Source organism: Cervus elaphus, chromosome X (genome assembly GCF_910594005.1).
Source record: "Cervus elaphus chromosome X, mCerEla1.1, whole genome shotgun sequence".
Classification (NCBI taxonomy): Eukaryota; Metazoa; Chordata; class Mammalia; order Artiodactyla; family Cervidae; genus Cervus; species Cervus elaphus.
The window spans coordinates 157,300,160-157,325,878 of NC_057848.1; the positions used below are offsets into that span (position 1 = coordinate 157,300,160).

The 25,719-nt window shown below is 36.5% G+C and overlaps 1 protein-coding gene across 3 annotated transcripts in view; it reads right to left on the bottom strand.

Annotated features, from left to right (window-relative positions):
- The window catches only part of CDKL5 (cyclin dependent kinase like 5), a 174,211-nt gene that overhangs the window by 43,634 nt on the left and 104,858 nt on the right, over nt 1-25,719 (bottom strand). For all 3 annotated transcript variants that reach the window (XM_043895532.1, XM_043895530.1, XM_043895531.1), the window contains 6 exons: nt 25,508-25,553; nt 15,074-15,210; nt 10,968-11,088; nt 8,993-9,052; nt 6,430-6,520; nt 2,694-2,883 (listed from right to left, as the gene is read on the bottom strand). In XM_043895532.1, coding sequence (XP_043751467.1) covers nt 2,694-2,883; nt 6,430-6,520; nt 8,993-9,052; nt 10,968-11,088; nt 15,074-15,210; nt 25,508-25,553 — 645 coding nt within the window. The remainder of the gene's footprint in view (nt 1-2,693; nt 2,884-6,429; nt 6,521-8,992; nt 9,053-10,967; nt 11,089-15,073; nt 15,211-25,507; nt 25,554-25,719) is intronic.

Below are 25,719 nucleotides of genomic sequence, written 5' to 3' on the forward strand. Positions count from 1 at the left end.
AATGCTACCCTAAGGAGTTAAAACCTAATAAGCTATGTGTAGAGGTTTTTAACATAGAGAAGACAGAATTAAACGTGCAATTTGCAGGAAGATTCTAAAAGTAATGTGAAGGCTGCAATGAAGAGAAAAACTCAGAGAATCAGTTTGGGAGTGGCTGTTCAGGTAAAAAGTGGTACGAGTGAAAGAAACAATTAGAGATGGAGAGAGGGAAATAGTTGAGCTTGATTGCTGATAATGCAAATTTTTGGTTCAAGAGATCATTCAAATATTCATCGAGTCCCTACTATATGTGCTAGACTGGGCTAGATGTTAGAAATGCAGCAATAAAACAGATGATTTCTAACAGCTAATAATTAAAAAATAAACAAAATAATTTCATTCTGTGTAAGTGCTATGATGGAAAAAGAAAAATGCTATAGGAGAGACAAAGAAGGAGGTGGGGGAAAGATTGTTGGCATGTCAGAAAAAGGAGGTGTTCTTGGAGATGAGATTTATAAAATGAGAAGAGGCCATGCAAGGGAAGCACTTTCCTGGGAAAAGGATGCTGGGAAAGCACTTTTCCTGGGAAAAGTCCCAATCTCATGGAGCTAGCACAACTTGGGGATGTTTATGGAAGTTAAAGAAAAAGAAAGGTTAAGTGTGCTGAAAGTCTGGAAAGGGATGGGAATGGAGAGACATATGAGCTGAAGTCAGAGAGCTAGAAGGGCCCAGAATAGGCAAGGTCTGATGGGAATGAGTTTGAATGTATTCTCACTGAGACAGGAATTTATTAGTTGTAGCTCTCTTTATTTCTGTTGTTATCGTTGTTCAGTCGCTAAGTCATGTCCAGCTCTTTGCAACCCCATGGACTGCAGCACGCCAGGCTTCCCTGTCCTTCACTATCTCCTGGAGTGTGCTCAAATTCATGTCCATTGAGTTGGTGATGCTATCTAACCATCTCATTCTCTGCTGCCCCCTTTTCTTGCCTTCAACCTTTCCCAGCATCAGGATCTTTTCCAATGAGTCAGCTCTTTGGATCAGGTGGCCAAAGTATTGGAGCTTCAGCATCAGTCCTTTCAAAGAATATTCAGGATGATTTCCTTTAGGATTGACTGGTTTGATCTCCTTGCAGTCCAAGGGACTCTCAGAGTCTTCTCCAGCACCACATTTTGAAAGTATCAATTCTTTGGTGCTCAGTCTTCTTTATGGTTCAACTCTCACATCCATACATGTTCAGTTTAGTTGCTCAGTCGTGTCCGACTCTTTGTTACCCCATGAACCGCAGCATGCCAGGCCTCCCTGTCCATCACCAACTCCCGGGGTCCACCCAAACTCATGACCATTGAGTCAGTGATGCCATCCAACCATTTCATCTTCTATCCATACATGACTACTGGAAAAAACATAGCTTTGACTATGGGGACCTTTTTCGGCAAAGTAATGTCACTGCTTTTGAATATGCTGTCTAGCTCTGTCATAGCTTTTCTTCCAAGGAGCAAGGGTCTTTTAATTTCATGGCTGCAGTCACCATCTGCAGTGATTTTACTTTATTTCTGAATAGATTTTCCTCTGTTGCTGGACTGAGGGCAAGTCCTATTTATTTTCATATTTTCAACATCTAGTATGACAAATGCTCAATAACTGTTGAACTATTTGTACCCTAATTAATTGTCATAATTTGGCTCTTTTTCGGCTTACAAAAGCAAAAGTAAAAGGAGAAAAGAGAAACTTGCCTGAGGTAACTCAGACAGATTTGGAAGAGAGTGAAAGCAGGAAGGGGATGAAAGAAATGTTTGCACTTCTGTTCCTTTCTTTCTTCCACACTCATTGAGCCTAGCAGGAGGGAGACTGTGTTGGGCGTTCATGTGTGAGGAGGGGTGCTCTTCAAAGTGAAATGAATTGAGGCCAGAAAGTCAAAGGAAAAAAACAAAGTGCTCTGTAAATGTCAAGAAAACATGGTTTGAGAATTATGCATTTAAGAGAAAGAAAAGAAATGGTGGGGAGCTTACTTTATAGTTCCCACAAAGGCCACCAACTGGCATGTTGGCCCAAACAGGGTAGTTGAAAATGGAAAAAGTAGCTTTGGGGGTAGATGGAACAGAGAAGCAACCTATAACTGGCCACTCCAGTAAGATGTCCCTCACTTGTGGAAAGTTTATACTTTAAGACTCTTTCTAGCATATTTTCTGAAATCAAGTTTAGCACAAAGTTAGCAAGTCTAGAAAAGGCTGCCTAAGACCAAACCTTAGTTCGAAAAGATAACGATGTTTCACTAAGCAGGTCATTCTCACTAGAACAGCGCCTTTAAATCTGCAGAATAGTATTCATAATCTTCCTCAAATCACCACAAATGTTAGCTCAAATAAGCAGTAGCCATTTATACATTTCTCAATCTTTTGACAATGCTAAATATTTTGCATAAAGAAACAATCTGAGATAACCAAAGTTTAGAATAATGCATACACTAAAAAAGAGTTTGAAAAACTGGAACTTACAAGTGAGAAAGATATTAACAGTTCCCACTTTCAAATTTAGACTTTTTAAAATTCACAAATACTCTATAAAATTCAAAAATAAAATGTAATGGGGATTATAAACACTGTAATGGAAAAGGAAAAAGTACTCAATGGATAGCTTAGCATTTCATTGTGCAATGAACAATGATTTAAATACTACTGTATTGATTCCATTTGGGTTTTAGCAAAGCCTCTTACCCGGAGCCCGTGGAAGCGAGGATTACTATAGAAGAGTTTCATCTGCTCAGATGGAAGTGGTCCTAGCACCTTCTGAATGGTAAAAAGTTGGTCAATTTCACTTTCTCCAGGAAATAAAGGCTGTCCATCACTAAGCTCCCCAAGAATACAGCCAACTGACCACATATCTACAGACTTTCCATAGGGAGCTCTGAAAAGCAAAGGGAGAGATTATCTTGGCAACTGAAGGAATAAGTTTTAATAATTTCCAAACTATTTTGAACAGGTTCAAGATTTAAAGCATATTTGGGTATTTAAGGAATTTAAAAATACCACATTAACAAAAGTGAGGCTGAAAAAAAGCAATTATGGATACCAAAGTAGAAATTCAGAACACAAGTGAATAAATGTAAGCAAATAAAGCCATCAGTTTAATAACAATTTAGTTAGTATATACTGATTTGAAATCTATTTACATCCAGATATATATGTTGATTATTAATAGCTTAATAAACCCTAATAGCAGCACACATGTCTGATGAGTTACCACTCACCTGGAGAATGAAACACTCCCAAGAAATGTATTTCCTAGGTAATTATCCTTTAGCTCTTTAAATGTCAACAAGTTATACTGACTCATTTTTTGAGTTCAGTCTATTAAAATGTACCACTGACTTATGTGTCTTCTTAAAAAACAAACATTTAATATTTAACCTGTTCTGATTGCACAGAGTCAAAACAGCTAAGATTATGCTAAGCTTTATTGAATTATTTACTTGAATCTATTTGTACCCTTTGTTTATGAAGGTTTATGACAGGTATCTCCCTCAAAGCATTTTTTTCACTAATTGAGGGATTTATAGCTATCTTTCAAGGTATGAGTTTACCAGAGGGCTTTTGGAGTACTACCGTTACTAACAGGCTAGATATAAAATCCACGTATCCCTCAAAAAAGCTTTATGTATATACCTCAATATCTATAGCCTCAAGTCAAATTACATATGACAGATTAAGAAACTATATTTTTCTTTCATTTCAAACTTAAATCTAAATCTTAAGAATGAAAAGCCAAAATACAATATCTGAAAAACCAAGGAAAGAAATTCCAGAGTGTCATAGTACTATAGTAGCAATATAAAACTTTTAACAAATACTCTAAAGAACTTTTAACATAAAACAGAGTATGCTTCCAGGATAGTAAACCATTATATCAATAAGTCAATATTTTATTTCTCTCATTTCCTCCCATAAAAACCGAAGAACCACATCAGGAAACTTCATTTAGATCTTTTTGGTAGCTTGTTAGGAAGGGAAGGATACCGATCTTTCTTTCATACAAGTATGAAAGAGGAAAAACTTGTGCTAGGTGGAGAAACTTGTGGAAAATCTTTACATACCCATGATAAACTATTTTTTTCTTATGTCAGCTAATTTGAATAATTTATGCAGCTGTAACTACTTTGAATGTCAAGGGCAAAGTCTTGAAAATATATATACAAAAATCTGTAAATTCTACATGTTGACCAAATATCAACTGATTTCAATGGAATTTTTATACAAATAATATGGTTCTTCAACTAGTACTCGACAATCATTTAATTAGCAATATTCAATTTGGCTCAAATTAGCTGGAGTCCTCATCTACTTTGGGTAGCTCCCATATATCTCTAAATATAATTTCAGTTTTCCAAAATGTACTATTAGGCAGCAAACACTCTCTAAAGTTTCACATTAAGGCTGTCCTCAGAATGAACTCAAGGACATTTTATAGACAAAATTATAATGAGTCCCTCTACCATACTTGAATCCTCAGATGGGGGTCTAAGAATGATTTACTTCAAATTCATTTCTTCTTTGGCAAATCCTGCCCAGTAAATTCAAACTCCCAATCCCTCCCCAAAGAATGGACACATGAATGGACAATTCATTCAAGTGAGTCCAGACAGAGGTACACAGAAGAAACACAGATGACACAAAAGAAAATCAATCCTAAATCGAAGTTTAAAATGAACACAGAAATTCTAAAATCTAGTCACCCAAGGAGGGATAATAAAGTGACTAGCCACCATTGATTTCAGAGGATGAAACACAAGCTTTTGATTTAAAAATAAATAGTAAAGCTTTCAGTAACTGACACCAGTAATTCTTAGAGGCTCTAGGTCCGCAATGAAATAAGAATTAACACCAAATAGACACTGGGAAATCAACTGTTAACTTCAAAATAATCTTTCAGTGAGTAACTTAAATATATAGTCATCATGATCTTCAGAAGAAATAGAAATGTATATTTCTATTATATAAAAAGTATCTTTATTTACTGATTAAAAATTTTTTATTGAAGCAGAGTTGATTTACAATGTTGTAAAAATTATCTTTAAAAAATTAAATTTATCATGTCCCCTAGATACATATATGGCACACTAAAGAAAAGAGATGAAACCTATAATTAATGCAATGGTTATCATTACCACCATCTGTAATTTTATTTGTAGAGAGTGTCTTCTACCTCAATTATTTGATGGTCCCAAAGAAGAAAATACAATCTAGGATAAATAAGAAAATACTACGACTACAATAAGTAGAGAATTATTAATGAGAATATGTGATGGAGACCAAGACTACAGGCCCCTTCTTAGTCTCTAAAGTTTAAACTTATTAAAAGGAAGAATCTTCAGGATGAGAAACACATGTAAATCCATGGTTGATTCATATCAATGTATGGCAAAAACCCCTACAATATTGTAAAGTAATTAGCCTCCAACTAATATAAATATATGGAAAAAAAATTTAAGAAAATAAATAAGAAGAAGAATCTTATCAGATAATGCGTTTCTGGTGTTGATAGGTGAATGAAATCGTTGCCCTGGTAGCTATAGCACTGAAAGTGGAAAGGTGGCACAAAGTGGATGGATATGGCAGTGTTGCTGAGAAAATCATCAATGGACTAGTTTGAATAGCCATTTATCATCAAACAGGATTTACACTGCTTAGAAGAAAAATGGCAGTTGGTTAATATTTATAGCAAAGTGGCTAGGCATAAGAGATATTCCAGAAATATTTGCTGAATGCATGGATGAATGAATGTGTGAACAAACAGATAAGCCAGAATGTCAAACTGTGGATATCCACATTTTTAATGTGCAAGTCTATTAACAAAGGTGGCAGCAATAATTCCCCCCATTTCTGTATACCTGTCACTTTGTAATGCGACTCTGCCACTCCTCCCATCAAGTTTATTCCTCCATTCCATGAATCAGAGCATAGACAAGTAACATGCTTTGGCCAATGAGGCAAAAGTCATGCAAAGAGGCTTGAAAAAAACACTTTTGCTCTTGGGCTTGCCCTCTGCTCTGGGAATTCTACTGCTATTATGTGAAGAAACTTGGACTAATCTACTGGAGGATGAGTCCCCATGCAACAGAGATGCTTTGTTCCAGCTGAGGCTCCCTAAAACCAAACAGCCTCCAGATGACTTGTTGACTGATTGTAGCTACATGAGCAATTTCATTTGAGACCAGCAGAAGAATCAGACAGTTGAACTCAAAAAGCTGATTCCTCCAATCCATTGGCACCCAGAATCATGAGCAAATAAAATGGTGCTTGTTTTATGCCATTAAGTTTTTAGGTTTGCTATACTGCGACAGGTAACTGGCATTTAAATAACTCAAGTTCTTATCTTCCACAGATAATCTCAAAGTTAACAATAGAGGGTCAACAAATAATGTAGATGTTATTCTATTCTGGGAAGGTAACTCACCCAAGTAAGAGTTCTGGGGACCGATACCACCTGGTGGCCACATATTCTGTATAATTAGCATTATTTCCTTCTGATAGATTCCGAGCAAAACCTGAAAGACAGCAAAACCCAAAAGTGTAATTTTGAAAAAGAGTTAATTTCATGCTGACAAAATATTTCAGTGCTACATTAATATCTTAAAGGAACATCAAAAGAATATAATGATTGTTATTGAATGGGCTGTTTATTAACATGCCCTTATTATTTTAAAATGTTAGTTCATTGTTCATATGTGAACTAAAATATACAATGTAGTCACTACAAATCCAGTCTCTTCTCTCTAATAAAGAAATCCATGTTTTCAAAGTCTCTGAATTCAGAGCATACTTTTAAACCAGCTTTTCCAATAAATGCAAATCTTACAAAATGAAGACTCCATGAGAGCCAAAAGTCAAAGTTACATTAGCATGTTGCAGATAACTCATTAATTCAGCTATGTGGGACTTAGATAGTATTTCTGTATCTATTGGTGCTGATCAGCTCCGACCATTATGTAAACAACAACAGTTAGGGTTGGCAATGATGGAAATGAAGCAGGCCAAAATGATTTTTATCTCCTAATGTAACTGAGAAGCATATTAGGGATATCTTAATTACCTTACAGACTGCTGCTCCCCCACCTCCCCAAGTAACAATCCTTTCAAAAGGTTTTGCGGCCACAAAATAAACTGGAGGGTCAGTTAATTACCCATCTAATGCACCAAAAGCAACATAGGTTCACTGTAAATAGTCACAGAGAACCAGAACATTAAAATAAAAGGTGACAGTTAAGGCATATGTATGCGTGTGGCTGAGTCCCTTTGCTGTTCACCTGAAACTACCACAATGCTGTTTATCAGCTATGTGCACATGTGTGCGTGTGTGCTCAGCTGTATCTGACTCTTTGTGACCCCACTGGACTATAGCCCACCAGGCTCCTCTGCCCATGGAATTTTCCAGGCAAGAATATTGGAGTGGGTTGCCATTTCCTACTCTAAGAGATCTTTCTGACCCAGGGATCAAACCCACATCTCCTGCTTTGGCAAGCAGATTCTTTACCACTGTGCCACCCGGCTTATATTCCAATACGAGATAAAAAGTTAAAAAAATAGTTTCAAGAGTTAGAAAATAGTGTTTCTTAAAGTAGAACAGTAAAAAAATAAAAATAATCACAGCAACAAAACAAAAGCCCTAACTTCAGTTAATCAATATTTCTTTATAAGACACATTTGGAAGAAATATTTATATTTTTTATTGGGATTCTTCAAGCCAGACAAAGGAGCTACATGCTCTGGGAGGGAAAACAATTAGGAGTTTTTTGTTGGGGATGCACAGGACACAGAACGCCACATGTGTTGCTGCCATGCGGAACTTCCTGACAAGGTAAAATTGTCTTTTGAGAAATGATGCTAAACTAAGGAAACTCTTTTACCATTATTAACTATTCTACACACACCTCTTTTTTAACTTGCTTTACTAATTTCAGCTACTAAGTACTTCTTAACACGTTTAGGTATAGCAGGACTCTTCTTTGCAATATTCCTTATCATAAAATACTAAGAAAATTAAGTCCTATAAAACATTTTTCCTCAAGCAGACAGGTTCATAATATTCAAACTCTTAAAAATCAATAAGTGAAAACAGTTATACATGCTTCCAATTGCTGCACTGGCCAAAACTGATCATTCTACAAAGTGAATTTTTAGATTGCTTCTAATTTCTCTCACCTGTGCAATCCATATTCTCAGTACTAATCTAACTTCTCCTTATAAGGAGATACAGGGAGATAAAGATATAAGGAAATAAGTGAGAAACCTCTTCATTTATATATAGAGATTCACACTGTATTTGTGATTATATTTAAATATATGAAAAAATAACATTTTTTAAAAGTTATTTTTTAGCACATGGATTAGGCAAAAATGTAAAATTTTTTAAATTTTACATCACTTTTTAAAATAAAGTGACCCATGATGTAGAAACCTAATCTACAATTTTAAAACTTTTCTGAATTATTTTAACTTAAATTTTTAATAGCACATAATACAGAGTTTTATATATACGAAAAACAGTACACAATTTTCTACTGTGATACAGTATGACTCAAAACTTCCTTATACACTCAACCAGGAGCTGGAATATCATAATCAATTAATAATACCTTGACTGAACATTTAAAGGAGATAAATGGAAGCATTCTAAAAATGTCTTTTAAACTTACACATATATAACTATCACATATATATAATATATATATATATTTAGTTATTTTTCAGTGTTTATGATTGTGCCTACAATAATTTCTATCAATATTTAAAATATTTAAAAAATTTTTTTATCCTACTCAAGCCAGAAGTTCATGATGGTATTTTCTAGAAAATTCTTTCTCTGGAGTCATTAAATACCGGGCTTATGAATATACATTAATTTAAGTCAAATATAAAAAATACTTAAAAAAAATACTTTTAAAACACCTGTAAAAGCTACCTATGTGTTATATTAAATTACTTCTGTACTTACAGGACTCAATTTCTTTTTAACTTACCAAAGTCACACAGTTTCAAAACGTCATTGTGGCTGATTAAGAGATTTTCTGGTTTTATATCTGGAGTATCAAGATTAAAAAACAATCATTTAAAAATGGACCATGTACTACTGATTGACACTGTTAGATCACTGTAATGGCACTTAATTAGAAATAGAGTAATCTGAACAGAAAACTGTGGTAGTAAAAAGCAGAGTAACACATTTTATAACAGTACACAAAAGTTTCAATTAATTTCATTTTGAGAACCATGCAGACCACAATTTCAAAAATATTTTTCCCCTTAAATCTTAAAGGCATTGACTGGATCTCTGAAAGGAATTTAAGGATGACTGAACCTAGGTTACCACATTTCAAGGAACTATCTTTACTTTATAAAATACTAATAATACAAATTTTTGGAGATAGAGTATAAAATGTTTACACCCATAAGATACTTTAAAAACACATACGGACTAAGTAGATAGCACTGTATTTACTGGAGGAAAAAATACATAGAAGATACATTGTCTGTTATGATTTTCTATATAATTTCTATTATTTATATATCTGTTTAGCTTCTCTGTGTGGTTCACGATCATAAATATCTAGTATTGAAGCTATGCTGGATGAGTCAAGATAAGATTTCTCATTTTTTCTGAAGATGTGGTGGGAGTTAAGGAGTAGAAATACACAGAAGATGCAGTTTAATTCACCCCTTTGGAGGCATCTCACAATTCTATTCTTAGAGTACTCATCATCTACATTATATGGTAGAAGTGAAAATGGAGAAAGGGAAGAGGTAGGGGTGAGATCTGTAGATTTCAGAACCATCTGAACCATTTCAGATCAGATTTCAGAATCTGTAGATTTCAGTTTCTACCACTAATTCACAACCATTAATTCACTATACACTTAGCCAAATTACAGCATCACTATGGAAATGCAGCTAAATCAGTTCCTTATTAATATCCTCAAACTGTAGCAGAGACTGTTATTAGAATCATTATCCTAGACACTAGATGTCCAGGTGACCAGGCATCTCTCCATGCTGCCAACAACTTTCATAAAGTAACCACTATGAAAGTCAAATAGAAGACAAATAACAAACTGTCTCTTTCCAGAAATAATAGGAGTTGGCATTCTTCACATGACCTTTAAGCTATTCTTAATGTGAAACTATTTTAAAAATGATATCCTTCTGTGTCTATTTAGAAACACTAAAATGTAGTATTCATTTGCCTGATAATTCAAAGATAAGAAATGGATACTGCAACATTTTCTGACAAACATTTTTTAGCTTCATTATTGTTCAATGCATGACTCTTGAATGCAAGAGATTATCAGGAGAAGATAAACAGTGTAGAGTTAAAGATGGTGCTGAGCAAGTAATTTCTCTTTTATTGCTATAAACCACCCACCTCATGGCAATAAAGGACAAAATAAAACAGTTTATGGAAGTATAATCATGGCCTTTACGCAAGGTTGATCATGCCTAAAACCTGAAAACAATGGGCACTTTCCAGTAACAGGCAGGGAAAATCAGGAGGTAAAGGTACATGCTAGAGATCTTGGTCGAACAGAGAATGAGAAGAGACTGTCAATGGGGGCCAGTCACTTAGCATCACCTCTAAAGTCTGATTCTGGCCTGTTTCATGTTACCAGGTCTATCTGCAGGACCAAAAGGCAATGGAGAAGGTTGTTGCCCTCGCCAAGCAAACTGCAAAGTTTGCATTTGTTGAATTCTTTTTATCACTAGGTACTTATACTGTTGAAACCAGATCTGGTTTCATGGATATCTCATGGATATCTCACCATAATATCCAAATAAATGTGCAGTCCATCCTTTTGATGATACAAAAGGAGACCTGGAGCTCAAATATCCTACACCTTCAAAATGTATTTAATTTAAACAGAATGTCAATGCCTATGTGAAATATTTTGTTAATTTTATTTGCTATTTTAATATTTTCCATTTTGAAAATTCCATACTTACCTCGATGAACAATATCATTCTTATGGCACCAGTGAATAGCTTTGATTAGCTGATAGATATAACTTTTTACTTTTTCAGGTGGAACTCCATTTGGCATTTCTTCCAGCAATTCAAGCATATTCTAAAAATTAAATAGAGAGCCATTGATCTCCAAAATTAGGTAGGCCCACAAATTATGTATTAAAAATTTTAAAAGCATCTTGGATGATAATTCATCTAATACACAGAATATATTTTTTAAAAAATTGCTTTGCTTTCCATCTATAATCTTTTTCATGCTGAAGCAGGATACTGTATTAAATCAAGGTTCTCTTTTTTAAAGAAATTCAGGTTTTGCTACTTCCCAATGCTGTCTCCAATAACATTCCTGTGTACTCTTCACTCTCTGAAACCTATCAGGCACCATTTAAGCCTAATTTTGAGGGAAAAGCAACACAAAGTAGGGAAAAGACACTGTAATACATGGAGAGAGGAAATAGTCATTTTAACATAGTGCACTGTGCATCTCTGATAGAACTTCACAGTAAGATCAAGCTTTGAAATATTTCTGGGCGACCTGGAAAATATTCTTAAATGATCCCTAAGATTACCAGTAGTCAATATAATCATAACAAATATTTTAAAAGGCTACAAAATACTGTTGAAATAAAAATTCACAGACTCCAAACAAATCAATATGCAAAAATCTTAGTCTGGAGTCAGAGACCATTCTAAAATTCATGCACATTGTTTAAGTAGAAATTCCACTTAATCAATTTCCAGTAAATTTCCAGATTAACTAAATATCCTCCATTTCCTCTGTAAAGCACAAGATTAAGGTCTATAGAATGGTTAGAGTTTACTGTTTGTAGATGACCATCTAGGACACCAGTTCTCAAAGTGTAACCTGTGGATCTCCGGGAGTGGCGCTGTCTCAGAGGACCCATGAAGTCAAAACTATATTCGTAACAGCACTCAGCTGTTTGCCTTTTTCACTGTGTTGGCATTTACACTGGTGGCACCTTAACATGAATCAAAGCATTAGATTCTTCAATGCCACATCCTTACATTTAAAAAAAAGGAAAAGGTCAATTTCAGTAAAGGATGTCTGATGAAGCAGTAAAAATTATGATGTTTATTCAATTTCAGTTCTTGAGTACTTGTCTTTTTAGGAATCTACATGATAAAATGAGGAATACAACTAAACCACTTCTGCTGCATATCAAAGTATGCTAGCTGTCTTGGGGAAAAGCACTTGGGTAATCAAGTTATAAACTGAACTAGTCATTTTTCTTGAGGCATACCATTTTTTACTTGAAAGAATGACTGATACACAAACATTTATGTTAACAGGCAATGGGTTTATTATTGTTATTTTAAATGAATCAATATTTTTATATTCTTCAGTTTTGACTTCTAATATGATAAATATTAATAGATAAAACCCACATAAATACAAAGCTCTTAGGGTTCCCAATAATGTTAAGAATGTAAAGGAGTCCTAAGACCAAAAAGTTGCTCTACAATTTTGCCCCCGCCAGTCAAGTTGCATACATATAACCAATCAGCTGCTTGCTTATAATACTCTCATACCTATTTATAACAGATACATGTTATTTTAATATAATTATGTATCATATAAGCCAACTAAATAATGTTTTTAAAAAAGAGGTTTGCTGTTTATAAGAAAGTGAAGTTTAATAATTTGGAAAGACTTAAAGGAAAGCCACTACACATAATGCTATCTAATCAAATGTGAATGCAACTAGAAAACACTGGCAAGGGACAGTGGTGGTGGTGAAGGATTCTGCACTGAGACTACTTTGCAATGTTTTTAAGTTTTCACTTCACTTTAAAGAAGCTGACACAGGATATCACTGATGCATTAAGGGTAGAATGTATGTAAGAAAGCCCATCAGAAATCCAACCAGAAGATCAATACCCACTTCTGAAGAGAATGTGGAAAATGAATGTATATTGATAAGTCTTAAGTTAAAATAAAATGTTTAAAGCATATATGTATCACTTTTTAGGGATTCTCCCCTGGAATTACCTTTTTCAATTAACAAATGCACATGCGGAGTAAAAGGGCTTTGTAATAAAGAATATAAATTGTATCTCATTTACTAATCAACTCTAAATTCCTCACTTATAGAGAGAAATGTCCCCCAATATCCATTCTTTCCTTACTAGAGTAATATATCTTATAAGTGGATGCATCAATGCCCAGAAAGAAGAGTACATTTTCCTCTGCCTTGCAGCTAGTATGGCCATGCAACTAAGTCCTGGCCAATGGGATGTGATAGCTGAAGCTCCATCCTGACCTTGAGGACAAGGGCCACTTCTGAGGGGTGGCAGACCATAAAGGTGGAAGCCACCTGGGATCTCCTGCAGCTGTAGAGCAGAGGTACCATACCCATCTACCTCTGTATTCGTACTTGAGACAGAAACTTCTGTTTTGTTTAAGCCACTGTAATCTTGCGTCTCTGTTACAACCCCCTACACCTAAGAGCATCTTTCTCCTTGCCCTCTTGAGACTCACTGTCAATCATTAGGCACTGCTACTGATGGGAGGGTGATGGTCACCTTCCACTGAAAAACCATAAGGCCAGCACAAGAATCCCAGGCTTGGAGGTCAGAAGACTGGAGTTCTGATTGCAGCTCTGCCACTTACCAGCAGAGACTGCAGACATTACATACTGTCTGATACACATAGGTGATTTCTCCATTTGTTCATACAAAATTGTAAACAATCACCATGAGTAGAATTAGAAATAAAAAAGATAACTAAAATAGATCTGGCCAAATTTTATTATTTGGCAGCAAAATTGTAGACCACATGATTATTTTTGACAACTAAAAAATAAGCATCTGATTTTACAGCAATCCTGTTTTAATAACTTTTTATAAAATATCAAATTTCAGGGTTTTTTTTCCCCAGTGGGAAGGATCCCTTAGGAAAATGTCTAGATTAACACAAAAAAAGAAGCCTTTAAACGGATTCTCGAAAAGCAACATAAAACAGTGTTTTAAGACAACAAAGTTTATATTTTTTCAAGTTTTGCTTGTAATGAAATTATTATATACATATATATTTAATTAGAAAAATAATTTGTAAAGGCTGAATTAATTGAAAAGTCATATTACTGGTTAGCTGTCTTGGCAACTCTGCTTTCCATTTCATGATGATGATGCTGGTGGTGATATTGTCATTTATGACACAGAAAGCACCTGGGAATTGACCTAAAGCAAAGATAAACCTCTCCAGTCTTAATTTTAGATAAGAACACAGGAAATCAGCAGTAGCCACCTATTTACTCAGTAAAGAAACCTCTGAAAGGTCTGTCTGGCTCCAGTTTATTCTATTCTTGTGAAAGCACTTATTTCAGTTCTTGACAATAACCAACTGCTGTAAGTCAGTTGCTGTTCAAGAAACTCATAGGTATACAATGTTGTTTACTGCACTGGACATTTCCCTTCAGGTCATACGATTAAAACCGTCACTAAGAGTTAATAACAATTATAAAAATGTGAAAGCAGGTACAGAGACAACTCGAACAATGTGTGCTTTTTCTTCTTTTCTCCCACGCTTCTAATTCCTTACTTGTGGTCTCATCTACCTCCTCAAGCTTTACCTTCTGGCTCCTGGCACATCTTCTTCCCTCAAATAAAGCTACAACACTGACAATTCAAAAAGGCTGCTTCATGAGCCCACTCATTAGCCATCTAGGTCTGATTCAGACACCCACCCTGTGCCTGTGCGGTATCTTACACATACTTATATCATCCTGTACCATCACTGTCAATTTATGTGCCTCTCCCTCAGAGGCCTTGCTTAAGTTTAATTAAAATAAACCAAGTCTAAAAATTACTTGTTGAAGATAGAGTCTAAGACTTCAGAAGCCAAATCAATACACTGTTTAAATTTAAGATTATCTCTGTATGGTTAAAGCTTACAAAATCCTTCAATGTTTTTTCAGGATTTCTAATGACTGTGGGTAATACTTTCATTTTTACAGTCAGATTAAGAGCACAATGACAAGTCACACTCAACAATAATACTTTAATAGCATCAGAAAGAACGCTAAATAAAAGAATGAGGCAGATCTCTACTGTCAGTGACTTACTTTTTCAACATACTCAAACACCAAGTACAATTTCCCCCTCCGACGAAAGGCTTCCTTCAACTCCACAATGTTTTCCTGTTTGAGAGTACGAAGCATTTTAAGCTCTCGTAAAGTCGTTTCCTTGACTTCTTCATTTTCTAGAATGTAAACAATGGTGAATAGAGTAAAATTAAAGCTTTCAAACCACTATTCAGGAAATTCTAAGAACAATAAAAACATACCAATTTCACTTTGCACTTTGAGTACTTCTGCATAAGAAGTCCAAGGATGGAATATCAAATATCAGATTTTCTTTTTTTTTTTTAATATCAGATTTTCTTGATGAAAGGATCAAGAATGAGAAACTTGTAGAAGAAAAGGCTTACTTGACCAGCACGAACCTAACTTTCTACTTGTATTTTCCTGTACTCTTTACTGCGAAGTTTATATGAAACAGACTTACAGATACGACATAGGAATCCACTGTTGTGTTAACCCTACCACTACATACAGAGGAAGGAGGAGTTTAACAGGGTAAAAAGGAATCAATCACATCACTGTGCTGAGGAGCTTCCATGCAGCATCTGTAGCAGCTGAAATTTTCAGGTTGGGCCTGAAGCTTTGGCTTAAGAGAGCATTTTATCCCCCAGGATGCGTGAGTCACCTCTGTGAGCAGAGGTCACGTGCCCTGCACGCATCCACAGTGCAGCTCACAGTCGACCTGCAGGAACCTCTAAGGGTGACTGATCTCTCTGAACAGTGGCTGTTGCCAGTTCCTGCTGTCCTCCTGTGGCGTGTCCATCTGTCCACCCCCAGGTAGTGTAATGTACTGGGATGGAGAACTTAGGCTGAACCAATACACCCTTTCGTATCATTAACTCCACTCATGCTGAACCCTCAGACACAGAGGAAGGACAGAAGTCACATTAACTCTAATGGATCAATTGGCAGGGGAGCAAGTAAGGTACTATTTCATGCTAAAGGAATTTTTATAATAGCTTTAGATTTAGTTGGGACATCCTAACCACCATGGTTACATATGTATATACCAGGAAGGATATAGGTTCTTAATCCCTGATCGGCATTCCGAAAACCAAAAACATCAGTCTAAAAACTGCTATTTTTTTTCTAACTTTAAGGCAAATCTCTTTAGGAGCAAAACCTGAACTAACATGAAACCACTTATAAGTCTTTGTTTAACCTACTTAGTATAAATAATTCTTATGTTATGCTTTAGAAATAATACCTGATCACAGGATCCTAAAGTGACATGCCATATTTCCATTCTAAAATCTAAAAGTTATGAATTCTAAAATACACATGGCTCCAAGGTTTTGGGTAATGGTCAGAATCCTAGCTTGCAAGTCTAAGCTGTGTGACCCTCACATTCAGGCATGTCTGGGAAGGAAGAAAATAGGGTGAGGGACAGAGATGAGAAAGATGAAGATGCCTTCAAAAAAGAAATGTTTCCTAAGCAAGGTACACTAGAGAAAAGATCCTAAATGGGACCAAAGAGGGAAGGGAGATCCTAAATGCAGGGCCAGCAGTACCTCTGAGATTATGGTCCCCCCACACAGTTCAGGATCTTAGTTCCTGGACCAGGGACTGAATCCAGGACCTGGCAGTGAAAATGCCAAGTCATAACCACTGGACCACCAAGGAATTCCCCTACCCCCCCTCCCTTCAAACTGAGTTTAAAGAAAAGAGACTGTAATAAAACCATGGGCTTTGTAGTAGCCCCCGGAGTACCTGCAATAAACAGGAAACAAAGCCAATGCTCTTTTGTGAACTGGTTACACAAGTGAAATACTCCCCTTACTTCAAGAAAACTATTGGAGAATCCTGGAAGAGGAATTCTGCCTATCAGAAGGCAGGAAGCAGCAGTGGCAAAGGCGGACAGTGGCACAGGAGTAAACCAATCCACCCACATCAGGGAGGTCAACTGGAAACCTGGTCCTCATGGGGCCCATGTCGGAGCATGAAACAGGGGGCCACCTGGCAGTAGGGGCAATGAATGTGACGTGATTAGATGACTTTCCAAAGTAGCTTAGAGGCTTGTGGTGGGGGCAGATGTACAGCTGTTCTGCAAACCGGGGCTGGGCCAGAGAATTGGTGTTTTGTAACTGTCAGAAGTGCTAAAGACTAGGGAGGCTAAATGCCTCCAGTCTTATGAAGAAGGCTAACCTGTTTCTCTGCTGTCCCATCTGAGTTACTCCCAAGGTTGAGGTAATCAAACTAAAATCTACCTATCTCTAAGACACAGACTGCCACACAGATGGTCTTCTAATAAGGAAGTAATTCAGCAAGAGACAACTATACTACTCATGACCTGGTCCTTGTCTGCGTTTCCACCCCCACCTCATGCCCTTCTCTCCCTACCTTCATGTTAGTCTTTCGGTTCCCAAAAGAGCCCCAAACTTTATTTTTTAACCTTAGGGCCTTTAAGCTTGATCCCTCTGCTGAGAACCCTCATTACACTACCAGACTCTTTACAGGGCTAGCTCCTTCAGGCTTTAGTTTAAATGTTACTCGATCACTCAACCAAAGCAAGCCTCCATCCCCATTAGTCCTCATCTCAGTACTCTGACTTTTCATTCACAAACCTTCCCACCATCTTTATTTATGTATTTGTTTGCTTACTGGTTTACCATCTATGTGGCCAACGTTGCTAATCTGAGAGCTCTAGGACAACGGGTCTAAGTTCTGCTTGGTATTCAATAACACACACCCAACCACCTAGGACTGGACCTGGTACAGAGGAGATCAATAAATACTTCCTACACAAATGCTTTTGATGGTGCTACAAGGAAATCTTTGCCCATGTGTGGCTAGCTCTTATTCCCATAAAACATGGGAAGCAGCAATATGATATCAAACAAAAGGCACTTTGCCCTCCTAGTTTAGAGGACAGTGTTTTCAAGCTTCTCTCTCTAGAACTTTGAAAGGGCCATTTTTCAGACAGTAAGACAAACTGAATTTATTTTCCCTATTCACCTCTGCTCCTAGTAGTCTACAATGTGTGATTATGAAAAACGAAGGCTCCAGAAAACTGACAGCACCAACGCTCAAGAACACATATATATTTGGTCATTAGAACATCCCTAAGCTATGCTGGAGCTGGTTACAAATAAATGGTGCAACAAAGTAAAAGGTAAATAAAGCTGGTATACTTTTTCTAATCAAAAGCTTGGGGAATTCTTGGCACTGAAAAACAGGTACCTTTATATCATTACCAAATTGTGGCAGTTTCACTTTGCTAACAGATAAAGCCAAATGGCCAAAGCAACATGGCTATCATAGAAGGAACACTGAAGTAGGATCCAGGAGACCTAGATTTTGGACCCTTTTAACCAACTAACAATGTAACATGTGACTCTGGGCAAGCCATTTAACTTTTCATTCATAAAATAACTAAATGGACACGCCTCCACACCCACACAGTACCTTAAAAAGTCCCATGGCCTTTTCCAAATCTAATAATCCATGATTTCTTTTCATTAAGATCTCACTGATTATGAGCCTAAACTCCACTGATTTTTGGTACTTTGTTATATATATATTTATCATTCGAATCTATACTAAGTTTGCTAAACAACAGCTAAAGAGAAAAGAAAAACAAACCATCAAAAAGAAGGTCACAAAATCACTTAGTATGCAGAGCCACCTCATTTAAGCAGCTCATCTTGTTTAGGAAGTGAAGGTTCTTCTAATTTATGCCACTCAGTTATTAAAAGTTGAGGTAAGCACTTCAGCACTAAGATTGTAATGAATGGGAACAGGAAGAAAGTGGAGTTATTAATTCTGTAAGTGAAAGCAAAAATGCACACTCTTCATTATCTGGAAATTCCATTATTTTTGTTCCTATGAGTACTTTTAAAGGTTCCTGGCCTACTCTATGTACTTTATGATGAAAATTGTGGCACTGAATGATTAGATTATGGGGAAGAGAAATGCACATTCCACTTATACATGCTTCTCTCCTCAGAGGTTCAGAAAGTAGCAAAGCTGTTGAGTAAGGCAGATTTTTAAAGGTAGATATATAATCCACTGAAGTGGGCACAACTCCCCCTGCCTTCCAGTTGAAATAATCTCATGGCTTTTTATTTAGGCTGTGTGTGTGTGTGTTAGTCACATCAGACTCTTTGCAACCCTATGTACTGTAGCCCACCAGGCTCCCTCTACCCATGGAATTCTCCAGGCAAGAATACTGGAGTGGGTTGCCATTTCCTTCAAGGGAACTTCCCAACCTAGGGATCCAACCCGCATCTCCCGCATTGCAGGCAGATTCTTTACCATCTGAGCTAACAGGGAAGCCCTTTATTTAGGCTAGGCTACTCCAGTTCACAAATGAAGAAACCAAGTCTAGAAAGAATAACTTTCTCAGGGCAGTGAAGGGAATGTCACACCACGTAGAACACAGGGATAGAGGTGACATGGTGTAAAGGTAGTGGGTGACCTTTGGAGAGTGAGTCGGAACACCCAAATTCAGGCCTAGAATGTTTCTGCTTCACTACATGGCAAAGCAGCACAGTGTCAGTGGAAGAGAAGCTCAGTGAAGATCCTGGGGTCTGTGTCTTAGTCTCAGTTAATCAAATAGTTACTGTGGTTCCTCAGCTGTAAACTACTGTTAGCATTCTACTAGATGCTGCTGAAGGCCCTACCATGTGATTCCTGCTTATATGCATGCTGATAGACCTGGTCATCAATTACCATGGAGGGTGTTTAGCTTAGTACAGGTAGTGCTTCTGACAAAGTTCTGTAAATTCTACTGAATGATGACTAAATAGTAGGGTCAGAAAAAGGACATTAAAAAAAAAAAAACTAACCTATTTCTAAACTTGCCAGCAAGGCTGAAAGTTAACACATGCAAAAAATCAAGGAGGGAGATACAAAGTAAAAGAAAACAATTTTTAAGAAGAAAGATCACAGAAGCAAAAGAAATGCAAAGATAAATGATGAAAAGAGAAAAATCTAAAGATGAGCAGAAACTCTTCTGAAACTCTATTTTTAAAGAACTGTGGGCTTGGAAAAGAAGTCCAGAAATAACTATAACCTACTTTATGAAATCACAAACTTGACACTTTTGTATAACCAAAGAGGCACCCCAAAATGGACTTTAAACAGGTACTCTGTGGGGAAAAGTCAAGCCATCATTGTACAAAACCATAGTGGTGCCATTTTTGAGTCTGGATGCCTTGACTGAAGGAACATCAACAGGAGGCAAGAAAAATGGCCAGGGGGGGTTCAATGGTGGTGTTGCTGTCATATATACCAAAAATGATGAGAACTCTTACATCTTCAGAGATGAAGGCCAGATAAATGCACAATGGAAATGGATTAAAACATGAAAGGTGCAAAAGGTTCACCAAATCCAAGAAGAATCCCTGAAGTTTGAAAGAGATCCATTTTGGTCATTAAAAATAAGTGTGGTGAAATCATGACTAGCTCAAACTTAGTGAACTGATTCATCTGTTTAACCAACGGTTGGACAGTCTGTCTCAAGGCCTCTCTTACAAGAAATCAGATTCTTGAATTTAAAGATTATGAACCCTTGTTTTATACAAGTATACAAAATAAGAGACCAGAGTTCCCTTGAATCTGAAATCAGAATAGAACTTTCTAGTGTCTGAGTAAAAATAAGGACAACATAAACTGGAGGAAAGAATGATCAATTAAACATTTTCTCATGATTAAGAACAACTATGTCCATTCCAAGGTAAAATATTTATAGGAAACATAAACAGGAGCAAGATATGAAATACAAGCAATTTTGATAGAAAAGCAAAGACACAGCCTAAATCCTATCTTAACCATAGACTACTACACAACTCCCTGAAAGTCAGCCTCCTTGCCATGTATGGAGGCCCAATGACAAGCGAGGAGGATCTCTCCTCACCCTATCACCCGTACATTCAGGAAGGGCCGAGAAGTTAGAATAAACAAAAGGTACTATCACATCAGATGATTCAAAAGTTTGTCAAAAATAAATTTTAGACCACAGGACTTCTTTAATTAAAGGTTGAACAGTGTTTTTAATTCTTGCTGGTTCAAAGTGAAAGTGAAGTCGCTCAGTCCTGTCCGACTCTTTGCGACCCCATGGACTGTAGCCTACCAGGCTCCTCTGTCCATGGAATTTTCCAGGCAAGAGTGCTGGAGTAGGTTGCCATTTCCTTCTCCAGGGGATCCTCCCGACCCAGGGATTGAACCCGGGTCTCCCACATTGCAGGCAGATGCTTTACCATCTGAGCCACCAGGGAAGCCCGGTGCTGGTCCAAAGCTATCTAAATTAGTGCTCTTGGATTATTTAAAGAATTGAGCATGGTAGACACTGACACATAAGAGAATGCTGATCCAAAAGTGATAGAAGATTATCATCTGAACATCAAATCTCAATGTACAAGATTGGAATTATAGGAAGGGTAAGAGGACTAGCCTCAATTTATCATTATACATAGCCTGAAAAGTACCTTTTAACTAAATAATCTCTAGTATCTTTTTGGTCTCTAATCATTTTTCTCTTCTCAGAAAAATACAAATACATACTGAGCAGAATTAATTCTATGGAGATTTCTGGTTGGCTAAGTATTTATTAGTTAAGTGTTTCTCTGTGGAAACTTATATTAATAGACACATTTATAATACTATCATTCAGGGTATCATCAAGAATTCATTATCTAAAAAAAAAAAGAATTCATTATCTGAGACTCCACATTTATGATGATGAATAAAGAAACAAAAGTAATCAAAATAGAAAATATTAACAAATGAAAGGATCTCAAATAAAAACGTCTTCACTCAAGCTTTCCTTCCTTTTAACAGGAGTTTTTAATTCCCACCAGTGTGTCAAAGTTTTTCAGGGAGAATCATAGCAAAGACACTGATAAATGACCTGATGAGAGTTATACCAGTTAATTGGAGAGAGAAAAAAAACTGACAAGGATGAAGACAAGGGAAAAAAAAAACCAGGAACATACTGAAAAAGAAGTGACAAAACCTTTTGTATACTTCTAATGACCTTTTTTTTTAATGACCTTTTTATTGTGAAAGTCATTCACTGACCTAGCCCTGCCAAAAGATAACACTTGATTCTTTTCTCTAAGAAACAGTACATAGTTGCTATTATAATCTAAATTGTGTTAACTATAAGATAAAGTAAACTTATTTTCATAATTTTAGTTTCTTTTTTTCAACTTAAAACTCTCAATTTAACTTTTTATTTACTATAAAATTTTGGTTTCCATTTTAAATAATAATCTAGGATAATAACGACTTCTTGAACTAAACAGCAGTCTACCTTAAAATGATGCTCAAAAAATTGTTCATGTAAATTTGTGGATACATATGAATTTAACGAGAAAACAGGACATTATCATAATCTTTTAAAGCTAACAGAAGATAATATATACTCAAAAAATATTCCTTGATACCATCAGCATGAAAATACTTGATTAGCTTGAATGTGGGTCAGACCAAGTTCAGATCCCATTTCAGTTTAACAATGTTTTTGCAGAATTATTTCATTACCTTCACAAAGATTTTTAAATTCTGGATTTAGAAAAGTCAGTATCATAATATCAAAAGAATATATTCAGGGTAACTAATAAAGGAAACTCATGGGAGCTATATGACAATAAGGGCAATATTATCATGAAGTGATATTTTTAATTATAATTAGCTTGACTAAAATTTAAGATGATAAACTGATACAGAATTAAGTGGTTTACATAGGGGTTGAATGGACATCCTCACCAACACTAGACTATCTATGTACACTTCACACTCCAAAAGGATGTTAACTGCACATGTTCCCTTGCTTTCCAGTAAGCACGGTAATAACTCAGGCAGGAGGAAAAGGGTAAAGACAGAAAAGATTGTGTTAGGTCTCCAGGGAGAACTGGAAATAATAGGAAAGTGTGCCTAGGATAGGCCTGGAACTGAGAAGTTAGGAATAATTGGATACGTTTTCAGATTCTATCACTGAAATATTTAGGAAGTATCCCTCCAGAAGTATGTACAGGCATGCCTACAAAGTGTCCGGGTGCAAGGTGGGTGAGGGATGGGGCTGCATGCTTCTGAGGTATAGTAACTGATAATGGCCCAGCAGAGACATGGGCAGAGTGGATTCGTGTTTTGTCAGCTCAGTGAAATAGGAACTGATCAAATGTTTCCCATAATGTTTAGATTACCAATACAGTCCTGGGATGCCACAACTAGAAACACTCTCTCTCACCTCAAAATTATGCAAAGTGATTCAGGCACGGACTGCTTTCTACTCTTTTACTGCTTTTTATTTACAGGTCTTAATTCTAATTGGTCAGAAGCTTCTTGAAAGTATCCAGACCTGATTTACCTTCATTGTTCTTACAGCACCTGGTTCAGTACTCAGTGAAATTTTTTTCTTGGCAATACCATCCAGCATGGTGCTGTTAGTTCTCTGACCAGGGATCAAACCCAAAGCCCCTGCAGTGGAAGTGCAGAGTCTTAACCACTGGACCGCCAAGGAAGTCCCCAGTGCTCAATGAATTTCAACAGATACACTGCTGCTGCTGCTAAGTCGCTTCAGTAGTGTCCGACTCTATGCGACCCCATAGACGGCAGCCCACCAGGCTCCCCTGTCCCTGGGATTCTCCAGAGAGATACACTACTGATTGCCAATCTGAAGGTACTCTAACGTGGGGTCAAATATATCACTTAATTGAAGCTAAGAATTGGTATTCTATAGGATAGAGGTTGTAAAGAACTGGATGTTTTTTTTTTTTAAAGCAATGACATATGTGGCCTAGATAGCACTGCTTTTCAAAAATTTGATGACACATTATTTCTGGTGGTAACTGATGGTTGACAATGTGCCTTACACGATGAATGCACAGTCACAAGTTTTTATATGCAGGCAAAGGTTATGCTTTGATCTACTGTTGCAACCACTCTTTTTAGCAGAACACCATTTGTCTCCTGGCCACCTGTGGTTAGCCCAAAGCCACTGCTCAAAGAGCTCACTTCCAATGGTCTCCTAGTGGGTTGGCCTGGGGCTACAGCTTCCTATTAGACTACAGGTATATCATTTGAAGTAGGGCTTTTTTGGGTTTTGTTTTTAAAGAATAAGCTAAAAGTACTTTTTTTTTTTTGGCCTACTCTTTAAGGCTGCCAAGACAAGGCTAACATTCCCAGCTGAAGTGCATGTGCTCCACATAACCAGCACATCAGAGCTGGGTTACATCAAATACGACTGTCTCTACCCTGGGAAGTGTTAGTGAGGCCCATTTGCTATTTAATGTTTGCTAAGTCTCTAAGGTAGGGGTGGTGAATGTTCACAAATACAGAGGCTGGTATCTGACAGTACACGGTTGCTGTGTGCTGATGAAGGTAGGCTATGAATGCTATTGTCACGCTTCCAACTAGATATGATCGGTTGATGCTATGGTGGGATCTCTCACTCCTGTAGCACTAGTTTTCAAATGGCAGGCTGTGACTCATTAGTGGTGAAATCAAAACATTTGATGCCAAAATAGGTACTTATATGAATTTATATGAGCAAGAAAGAACAGAAAATGAAGAACCTCACATTAGTAAAATAACCTTGTGAAACTTTCCCTACAGTTTTATATGTATGATATTATGTATGAGAATACTGTGTTAGGAGGTAAAAAATATTTCTGCTTGGGGTCTCTGTCAAAAAAACCTGAAAAAATAGCTACGTGGATCTTCTTAGAGGCCACGTCTGTCTTTGGAGTCAGTTTTACTACTTGCCTGTATTTGTATGGCCAATAATAGTCTGGATTTAATACCTAATGGCCTAACGCTTTTTCTCCTGTACATTACTTTCACTGGGTACACTATTTTGTTGTTGTTGTTAATCTTTTATTTTAAACCTTCTCGCCCAGTATAGGCAAATATACTACTCTATTTGAAATGGTCTGTATGTGTGACCAAAGCCTCCAAGTATGGTATTTCTTCTTGAAAAGCTTTTCTTTTCCCAACGAGTTATTCTAAATATAAAACCATTCCCTCTGTACTGTCTACATACTACTTATCTTTATATTTCCATCTAACTAGGAAGTAGAGATCCCAGTAACCAATACCAAAGCCTTTAACACAGCACTCACTACTTGGATGAACCCAGGAAGTATTTACTTCAAATAAGTTTTCTCATTTTAAACTGTTAGTATGTAGAACAGTGTAAATAGCATGTCTTCTGTCCAGCATTTGAAGCAAGATTTCCAATGCTGTCTCTTTAAAACACAAAGTGAATTTTTTGATATCATGAGATTTGAAAATATTCACACAAGAGGAACTAGATGTTTCAAAGCAAAGCATGATGATCAGTAAGATATATTTATTATACTTCCTGAGACTGAGACTCTAAAATCTAAGGAACAGAGTCTAATCAGCTAGATTTCATCTCTTCCATATTCTATTCACAAAAACTAAATACAGAAAGAAAAAATATATATATACCTTCACTGTCCTTGAATTTCTTGATTGCCACAATTTCATGAGTTTCCTGCAAAGGAAAAGAGGCAGAAGAAAAGTCATTCTCTAGTGTTTTTCAAACTGGGAATCCCAACTGTCTGGAGATATATTCTGAAACAGAGTAGCAAGAACTAAAAGAATAAAAAAATAAATCCTCCTTGTCCCCAGTCCCTCATTTCTCAGTTCCAAAATTGTCT